The sequence below is a fragment of the Berghia stephanieae genome, chromosome 2 (genome assembly GCF_034508935.2).
Source record: "Berghia stephanieae isolate SIO BIC M18660-M18661 chromosome 2, UCSD_Bste_1.3, whole genome shotgun sequence".
NCBI lineage: Eukaryota > Metazoa > Mollusca > Gastropoda > Nudibranchia > Aeolidiidae > Berghia > Berghia stephanieae.
Window position 1 is genome coordinate 51058352 of NC_088361.1, and position 10608 is coordinate 51068959.

Consider the following 10608-nt stretch of genomic DNA (forward strand, 5'->3'; position numbering starts at 1 on the left):
AAAGATATCATAAGCTAAATTATAAATAACCAAGAACAAACAGGCAGAAGATTTACAGAAAAAAAAATATCCCCTGTCAAAAATACAATCACAAACCAAAGAAGCAGGATAGGCTAGTAAAGAGAAGAAGAAACGACATCACTATCGGATCGTACACCCATGCGAACATCATAGGTATATGATTCAAGGGTGATGCTCCCATCCAACCACCCGCTAAAAAAAAAAAAATTGCTTTAATTAAATACTAAGAGCCAAATAAGAATGACATAGCAAAAATAGAGGTGAGATTAAAGTCATCGGTCATTCAAAGGAATAAAATAAAAAGAAAAAATCAACATACAAATAACTGATAGGATGGCAGTCGCAGTCACAGTTTTTCCACCTGAGGTCACAGAACACTGGTAAACACCATCATGTTGTGGCATCACATTGGTTATCACCAAGTTGGTCGTCTCACTGTTCGATACTGGAATTACAAAGTAACATCAGTACAATATGACATGATTCCACAATTAAGGACTCTTTCACTATCTTACTCTAACTATGGACCACAGTAGAATTTAATGAAAGAGAGCCAAGTATCGAATTGTCTTTATCAAATTCTAGAATTTAATTGTTGTAGAGACTTTCATAACCCGTAAATTTTACTATTATGGTCTGACATAAAATACTGATATATCATTTGAATCATCTTATGAAAACTACCATAAACACTTAAAATATAGATGACATCCTATTGACAAATATTCTGCTTTCAGGGATTTATTCTCAATGACCAATTTTTTAAAAAGCATTAACATCTACAATGACGACATCTTCAAAATCAACCACTATCAATAGTGGAAAGCCTGATGGTATGAACAAAATTCCTCAGTATCCAATTTCAATGGAAACAGCAACCACGTTCACGTTTCCTTTTTAATTTTTAAAAGGCAGGAGTTGTGGGGCAGGGGGTTGCATTTATTTCCCCCTCTTTTTTTTTTCAGAGTAGATAGAATGAGTTACCTCAATCCTTTTAATTAGATATAAAAAATTACAAAGTCATCAAATTGCAAAGTTGCTTTTATATTTCATCCCAAACAAAAACACTGTCATAGTTGTCTTCTTTCAAGAGACCTTTGTCGTTTTAGTCTGAGGAATTTGACTTACCAATGTTTCTTCCATCCAATCTTTTCCAGGTTGTGAGTGGAAGTGGCCAGGCATCACCTAGACATTCAAGGTAGGCAGTCTCTCCAATCATCACACTCACATTCTTTGGCGGCGCAATTATTTTAAGAGGTCGGTCATTCTTACCTGAGAAATCAAATTCACAATTTCATCATTTCAAGTGATATGAAACCACATTTACGACCTAGGAAATTAAAATATTTATTTTCTTCTGAAATCAATGGTTTATGCTCATATTTCATTTACCTAAGCATCAACTTTCAATAAAACCCATTTCCAAAAACTTTAATATCATTTCTTCACGAGTTATTATGTGAATGTGCGTGTCCGTGTGTGTATGTGTATGCGCGTGTGATTATGAGACAGTGGAGGGAGGGAGTAAATATATTTAGAAATACCTTTTATTTCTAAAATTTATCTACGAATGATATGCCAGATGCAACATGTAATATACAAAGTAGTCAAAGAAGTATTATTTGCAGTTTTAGTGATGTTAATAAAACGGTAGCAGTATTGGGTAGCAGTTGTGGTGGTGGTGGTGGTAGTAGTAGTAGTAGTAGTAGTAGTAGTAGTAGTAGTAGTAGTAGTAATAGTAGTAGTAGTAGTAGTAGTAGTAGTAGTAGTAGTAGTAGTAGTAGTAGTAGTAGTTGTAGTAGTAGTAGTAAAAAAAGATAAATTTTTTTTTAAAGAGCTTTAATATAGTGCAATATCCACTAAACGTGCTCAAAGCGTTTTACAAGTAGTAGTAGTAGTAGTAGTAGTAGTAGTAGTAGTAGTAGTAGTAGTAGTAGTAGTAGTAGTAGTAGTAGTAGTAGTAGTAGTAGTAGTAGTAGCAGTAGCAGTAGCAGTAATGGTAGTAGTAGTGGTGGTGGTGGTGATAGTAGTGGTGGTGGTGGTGATAGTAGTAGTGGTGGTGGTGCTAGTAGTAGTGGTAGTAGTAGTAGTGGTGGTGGTAGTAGTAGTTGTAATAGTAATGATGGTGGTGGAAGTGGTAATAGTGGTAGTATTAGTAGTAGTAGTAGTAGTAGTAGTAGTAGTAGTAGTAGTAGTAGTAGTAGTGGTAGTGGTGGTAGTAGTAGTAGTAGTAGTAGTAGTAGTAGTAGTAGTAGTAGTAGTAGTAGTAGTAGTAGTAGTAGTAGTAGTAGTAGTATAGACCTGTAAATGGGCTCTATTGACTGAAAAATTGACTGAAACTGAAACTCTTTGTAATTTAATTTGTCGTAGCGGTAAAATCCAAAGAATTCAAATGAAAGGTAAACAGCAAGCTCACTTGAGCAAAGCAATGGAAGAAAACTAATTTGCACAGGAATTAATTAGGCTACTTACCATTGTTCCTTATAATTAGGTACCCAATCAGTGAAGAAACTAGAAACGGTCAACCAGTTTGTTTACAATATGAGGCAATCGAGATGTGCTTGTAGCAAATCATTTAACTTTCGATTTGAAGGTGTCTACATAATGCACTTTCGGTGTTCGAATTTTTCTTTTTCATACTTTTTCTGTCCTTCAAGTAAATGTGGTCAATTTTGGCTTAGACGAAACAGTGAAATTTATCGCTCAGCGGCTCAGTTAAAATTGGCTACCATTGGGAACACGACAGGTTTGGAAAGTGAAAAAACAACTTCACGAAGGCTGTGTGAAAATACACTGGGGTGTGTTCAGACACGGCAATTCTAAAAAGCGTAGCTTAGCCTTGGCAATATATCCATCGTTAATATAAACGGTCCATGAGCTATGCATAGAGCGCTGTGGAACATTCCTAATTAACTTTACAGTCATTCGACTACGATCATGAATTCTTTCTTTATTCAATTTTTTCTTCCCTTTTTTTAAATACTTGAATTTGATGAAGTGACTGAGAATTTACAGGTCTAGTAGTAGTAGTAGTAGTAGTAGTAGTTGTAGTAGTATTGACATCTCCAGAGATAAAGGCGCAGCAGATTGGGGGGGGGGGGGGCAATGGGGTGTGTCCATGTTGAAGTTAGCGATGGTCTAATCTTGTTGCGAGTTCACATGGGGTCAGAGCACCCCAGAGACTTGATCTCTCCCAGTTAAAGTTAAATTCTTTCTTTATTCAATTTTTTCTTCCCTTTTTTTAAATACTTGAATTTGATGAAGTGACTGAGAATTTACAGGTCTAGTAGTAGTAGTTGTAGTAGTAGTAGTAGTAGTATTGACATCTCCAGAGATAAAGGCGCAGCAGATTGGGGGGGGGGGGGTGTCAATGGGGTGTGTCCATGTTGAAGTTAGCCATGGTCTAATCTTGTTGCGAGTTCACATGGGGTCAGAGCACCCCAGAGACTTGATCTCTCCCAGTTAAACCCCCCCCCCCCCCCCCCTTTTTTTAATAAAATTATTTGGACTGGTTTTGTTTAAAATCATTATCACAATTCATACCTAGCACAAACAATAAACAACAAATCTTTTTTAAGGGGAAAAATAATCTGGATAAAAAGAAAAAATCAAATACTTTAGAAGTAAGGATGATGTGTAGTTCAATTTGATGATATAGCCATTTATGAACAAAAATACAATTTAATTTTTTATCACCAAAGGGCACCTCAACAAGTTTTGAATTTGACCAAATTTGTTTTCTCAAAAAAAATCTGTATAAGTGGCAGGTCTTGGTTAGCAATTGGGAAGTGTATACTTACTGGGGATTACTGTAAGCTGTGCATAGTCACTTCCAATCCAAGGCAGATCAGTCACCGGTTCCTGGCTGGAGTGGAGGTATGGGGCAGCTTGGGCCTGACACCAGTAACCACCAGCATCACTCACCATCACATTTCGAATTTGCAACACACCAGAAGGGAGGATGGTAATCCTGGAAAGAAATTTCAATAGCTCACGTAAATAAAAGTCTTCATTTGTTTCCAGTAATCCTAACGCTACCTGACAAAATGAAATCAACTTTGATACGATAATGGTTTCAGCACCAGTAATTATTGTCTTTAGGTGTGTTTAATGGCGCTTTCAACACTAAAAGGTCATTGAAGCACCTGATTCCAGCTTTGATCACTTTTTATCGGCCCATAGAGGCCATTGCTGCTCAGTAATGTTCTATCTTTTTAAAATTTTTGTTATAAAATTTTTTTTATTGCAGGTTAGTTCTTTCAAAATGTTTATTCATGACTTCTGCATGAGTTTTAAATTGTTGGCGGATCAAATGACTGGAACAGGTGTCCCTGTTATTACAATGTTGTGACCATGCATGTTCTAGCTGTGCACACTCGGTTCAGATATGTAGAACTGTGAGCTCACAGTTAAAGCTTCTAAAGCAGGCTTTTCATCCCTCTCTTAAAGGAAACGGTGAGTGAGGAGATGTAAAAATCCAGAGTTGAGCGTAGTAGTAGCAGCAGTATCAGTAGTAGTAGTAGTAGTAGTAGTAGTAGTAGTAGTAGTAGTAGTAGTAGTAGTAGTAGTAGTAGTAGTAGTAGTAGTAGTAGTAGTAGTAGTAGTAGTAGTGCTTTTTTACATTACAAAGTGGCCACAGTGAAACTTAACACTCAGCCATGAAGGTTGTTGGGAAAAGAGCTACACGGGGAGGTGTTCAGACATCCAAAGTCTAAAAGAGCATACAATTAATCATTGATAACATAAGCAACCTGTGTGCTACGTGTAGAGCCGCGGGACATTCCTGAGTATGATTTTAAAGCCCCATGATGTATTCATTTATTCAACTATGTTCCTGGAATTTTTTTTTCTTTCTTTTCATTTTCTTAATTTTGACAAATTGGCTAATTTCAGTCGACTGACTGAAGATTTACAGGTCAATCGGGGAATGACGTTTTTCTTCCGAGATGGGAACTCCATCAAAAACTCAAAACATTCTAAGCTGCTGAGCAAATATGATTCCAATGAAAATCAAGCCAATGAGTGAGAAAAATTAGGAAGTTTCAACCATAAGACCTCTGGGAAAATGGCCAAACTAATTAAATCTAAGATAATTATGCATTCATCACCAACCTGGGGTCATCTCGAGGTAGCTGAATGTTGTTTTTATTCCAAACATAATAGGGTCTTGGTTTGGCCTTGATTGAACACTCAAATCTGGCAACACTCCCCTCACTTACTTCCTGAGACAAAGGATTTTTTGTAAACTCTCTATCAATACCTGCAACAAGAATGATAAAAAGGAAATGTCAAGTCAATATGGTAAAGCAAGCTGATGAGAGAGGCTTTTTATTAATCTTAATAGTTTCCCCCGATTCATTTCAACCAGGGTAAGCACTTGCTGGATAACCTGAAATTTTTTTTATTAATTCAAGAAAGAAAAATATTCATAAATCCAAATTTGAATTTTAACTTTTTCGACGAGCAAAAAGTAAAAATCTCAAAACTATCACACCAATGAAACAATTTGCTTCCCTTTAGGATCAAATTATTCTTTTTCATAAGTTATTTGGATGTCATGAATTTATACACTCAACTGAGACAAGTGGTTCTCAAACTAATCTGAAAATTTCAATCAGCCATTCCCTATGAAATTCTGGAACGTTTTGTTCTCCCCAACTAAAAATGTTGATAGACGAACAAAAACTCCAAAGAAACTAGAAAGAGAAAATAAATTAATGTGCAAGCAGGGTGCACCTGTTTAACACACATCAAATCCTTAATGTTTGGCAGCATTTTGGATTGTGCCCATCTCGTGTCACATGCAGCCACACCGAACCTGCTCCAAGACTGACTTGATCGCTACAAGAGTAGAGATGGCTTTAATGCTAGCTTTGAAATTTTAGGGTATGATAATGCTCCATCATATTTGCCCTATCAATGAACTGCTCCTAGACTGAAATATCGGCGGGCAACACTGTCAACATAAATGTGTGCAGAGCCGTCTAGATCGAAGGATGCAGTGTTAAATTGAGCCTAAAATTTAGAACAGTTATGAATGCTGCTGATTTTGTTTCAGGTAGAGGTAAAAACTCTTAGCAGAGGGAACAAAATAGAGATTAGGTCTCCATCAACAAAAGGATTATTAGTTTTCTGTATTTATTTGAAACCAAAACGGATTATAAAACAATAGAGTACACTACACCATTGACTTTTAGTTTTAGCATCACGTGTTTACCAAACCTATAATAGAATAGCACCCCCCAACCCCACACAACCCTATCCTGACTGTCAGACTACACTACTGATCAAAACTAGCGGTCTACAATTATATTCAAACCCCATCTTGACACTGCACCATGAAATAGAAGAAACTCAGTTCGTTGTTTTTAGGCAGCCTGTTAATGATTAGTTCTCAGAAATGTATATCAGACTATAAACGCAGGGATGCCACCAGGCAAATTTTAAAAAGCCTGAAAACTTGCGCGGACGAGAAACAAATCAACGTCAAGGGCTTTGTAGGGATTTGAAAAATATCAAATTTGGAATATTGTTTCAGTACTTATTATTGCAATTGAGAGCAAATAACACACAAAAGAAAGGAGAGTTGACAGTTTTCAAATTGATAAAAATAAGGTGCTGAAAATAAAACATTGACAAATTAATATCAATAGCTATTAAAGTAGTAGTGGTACTAGGGATGATGGTGTGGTGGTGGTTGTAGTAGGAGTGGTGGTAGGGATGATGATGTGGTGGTGATTCTAGTAGTAGTAGTGGTTTTAGAGATGATGATGTGATGGTGGTTGTAGTAGTAGTGGTGGTAGGGATGATGATGTGGTGGTGATTGTAGTAGTAGTAGTAGTAGTAGTAGTAGTAGTAGTAGTAGTAGTAGTAGTAGTAGTAGTAGTAGTAGTAGTAGTAGTAGTAGTAGTAGTGGTCTTAGGGATGATGATGTGGTGGTGGTTGTAGTAGTTGAGGTAGGAATGATGACGTGGTGGTAGTTGTAGTGGTAGTGGTGGTAGGGATGATGTGGTGTTATTTGTAGTAGTAGTGTTGGTAGGGATGATGATGTGGTGGTGGTTGTAATAGTAGTGGTTTTGGTGAGTGTTTTTTTTTCAGTGATAATAATAGCAATTTATCAAAAAGGAGGAAAATGTCTCCGTCTATCGGTCAAACGCAAGCAAAGTGTAAAAATGACAGGAACATAGTTTTCTATTGGTATTATGTAATATATTACTATTACTATAGTCAGATTTTTTATTAATGGCGCGTGTTTTTCTGGTTTTTCCCAGCTGTCCCTCTATCAAAAGTTGTAAAAATTTGTGTCAACCTCTGAATCAATTTGTCTTAACTGAATCTAGACCGTATTGATGCCATATAAAAAACTACTTTAAAACAGCTGACATAAAATTAGAGATTTTACACTGTAAAAATGAAAACAAGTTACGCACCACAAAGGATGAATGAATTCATCATATATCCAAAAAATCTTGTGCTGACATAGTGATTATGAGTTCACATCATACTTCTTTCCAATTAATAATAATTCACTTTAAGTGTTATAAACATACCACTTATGCAGTTTGTATCAAATATTGAATTTATTACTTATGGCATATTATCTAAAACATGTCGCAATTACCAAAGACTGATATGAAATGTCTCGCTTTAAATCATTTGAAATAGTGATTGTATACTCAATATTGTCAAATGACCAAACACTGTTTATATAACTTTGACAAATTTTTGTCTATGCATGAACGTTTCACAGGGCCTTTAAAGGTTTTAAAAACATATTAGGCTCTTAAACAACACGATACGGTACGGAATCTCTATTGGTTCCACTCTCGTAAAGCTGCGAAAAGAAGTCTTCTTGTACCTATCGATAAGTCATTAAAAAGGACGGCAATGGTTTTGGAATTTCACAATAAACCATGAGAAGATCGTTATCGAAATACGACAGAGAGATCACAAGTGTAGAACAACGTGGCAGGAAAAGGATCATAGATAACTCTGATATGGATATCATCCAAAGATGTATGGGTGAGCGTAAATATACATCCAAAAAATATTGGACGTCTGATTATTCAAGCAGAAAAAGGCCCTTGGGCTCTGGACAGAGAATCATTGTTATTCTTGCAGGTGGTGAGGATACTGGATATTTGCCATTTTTTCTTCTCTGCATCATCTGGAATATTATTCTGGGGTCAATACAAATGTGTTTTAAGACTGACTTAATATCGTTTGCTGCCCTCCATTGAAGCACCCAGCTGTATTGTATTGGACAACGCTACCATTCGTTGGCCCATGGTCACTTTAATATCACTTTGAGCGCAATCCAATCGAGGTCATTCGGCCTAAGTAGAGGGAAAGATTGAGAGGAGGAACACCAAATTTACTCTCACCGACGAGGCAATAAATGATAAAGAGTAGACTGAGAAAAGGCAAGCATCAACCTTTGCAAACTAGAGGAAAATGACATTTCATTGGATAGAGTGATGCTCGGAATCTTTCTGTAGTCGTTTCATTTCTCCTTTTCATCATCCTTATCAGAATGTGCTGATTGATGTGTCCAGTATTTCTTGGTTGTTGTTGTAGTTCTTGTTGTTGTGGTTGTTGAACACATATTTGTGGAGACACTGTCTCATAATTGATGAATTTTTACTTTTGACCAGTCTACATAAATTTATGTAATCCTCTTTGGCATAAACAAAGCTATTTCTCAAACTTTTGCAATCAAAATTATATTGGAAGCGCGTTATCTTCACTTTCGTTTGTATTCACCAGGAATGTGTATTGATAGTTATAAAATTTAGATGTCTGATAGTTAATAATTGCCATTCGTTGCTTCATATTCAAATACTGCACGTATATCGTTTAAGCTTCAATTAACCGAACACTCCAGTTTAACGAATTCCTTCAAAATGGATATGCGGAAAATTCATAATTTTGATAATGTAAATCTTCTATGAATTCCGATCCTCACCTGTTATCGATTTTAATATAGCTGTAATAAACGAAATCCTTTCCTATTGTTTTAAAATTCATGAAAAAATATTTTTTATTAAGACAAATTGATTCAGAGGTTCATACAAATTTTTGCAGCTATGCATTGGGGGGCTGCTGAGAAAAAGAAGAAAAACATGCGCCATTTATTAAAAATCTGACTATAGTATAAATCCATTCTTATCATTAAACATAAATTTACTTTTTGTAAACATTTAATGAATTGTCCTTTTCACACGTTAAAGGCCTACAATGTTATTCAAATAAAAGGCCAGAAAGTGTTGTTTTGTTTTGATTTTTACTTTATAAAGCAGGCTACAATATCATTATTTTTTACCGAAACCTAGTGGTTATTCAGCTTATAAATACAACCCAAGAATCTCTCAAATTTAAAGCCATAGTCAAAAGGTAAAAAGAAAGAAGAGTAAACTAAGCCAATCACCATTGCTTTATTCTAATATTCTAATGTATTATCTCTGTATAACCAAATGATTTAATGGATGGTTGCGAAAGAATGAGAGAGAGAGAGAGAGAGAGAGAGAGAGAGAGAGAGAGAGAGAGAGAGAGAGAGAGAGAGAGGGGGGGGGGGAAGACTCCTCTAACAGAATATTTTATGAATTGATCTTACAAACAACAACAAAAAAGAAGAAAAGAGAAATAAAAAGAAAGGCAAAGGGAAAGAGGGAGAGAGAGGGAGGGAGAGAGAGAGAGAGAGAGAGAGAGAGAGAGAGAGAGAGAGAGAGAGAGAGAGAGAGAGAGAGAGAGAGAGAGAGAGAGGGGGGGGGGGAGGGGGGAGGGGGTAATAATAAAAATAATATGAGAGAAAAAAGACAACGGAAAACTGGAAACCACCCAAGACGCGTAGTGATACTGAATCGGTAATAGTGCTCTCAGTGATACTGTACTTAATAAGAGAGCAGCGAGAGGAAAACAACTTGCCTCCTTTCCATAACCATCACCGTGACCCCATGACCTACATTTGGCCATAGGGAGTGACCTTGGTAGGAACCCGCGCGCAAGCACACAGGCAAACACACTTCTAGGTGGTAACAGTGCAAGCGAGCAAAATAGCGGAGGTGGAATAAAGAGGAGGTAGAGGAGTGGTGGTAGGAGGAAGACGGCATACCGGAACAGCGTTGGTACCAACTCGGTAACACCAGTTGGTTTGTAGTCAGTTCGCAAACGAAACACACTCGTACACCCTCATTCCTCATACTCATACACAAAAGAAATTCGACACATACACACACAAGCACACACACATATACATAATATATATATATATATACATAATATATATATATATATATATATATATATATATATATATATATATATTATATATATATATATATATATATATATATATATATTTCATTTTTATCATAAACACACACACACACACACACACACACACACACACACACACAGAGTAAAGGCGGGTCGGTCGTGAGGATTTTTAGTGAACGAACTATTTACATTGTCTCATATTTTTACATAAGTGTTGGGTCTTTCTTCTTGATCTTATAATAATCCCATATAATTATTTTATTGTGGGAGAGGGTACACCCCCATCCCCGCCCACATTTTATACACTACTCT

At 36.3% G+C, this 10608-nt stretch overlaps 1 protein-coding gene across 1 annotated transcript in view; it reads right to left on the reverse strand.

Annotated features, from left to right (window-relative positions):
• The window catches only part of LOC144965116 (protogenin B-like), a 63120-nt gene that overhangs the window by 22982 nt on the left and 29530 nt on the right, over positions 1–10608 (reverse strand). The window contains exons 3-6 of the mRNA XM_078900056.1: positions 5134–5281; positions 3822–3991; positions 1150–1293; positions 341–466 (exon numbers count right to left, since the gene is read on the reverse strand). Coding sequence (XP_078756182.1) covers positions 341–466; positions 1150–1293; positions 3822–3991; positions 5134–5281 — 588 coding nt within the window. The remainder of the gene's footprint in view (positions 1–340; positions 467–1149; positions 1294–3821; positions 3992–5133; positions 5282–10608) is intronic.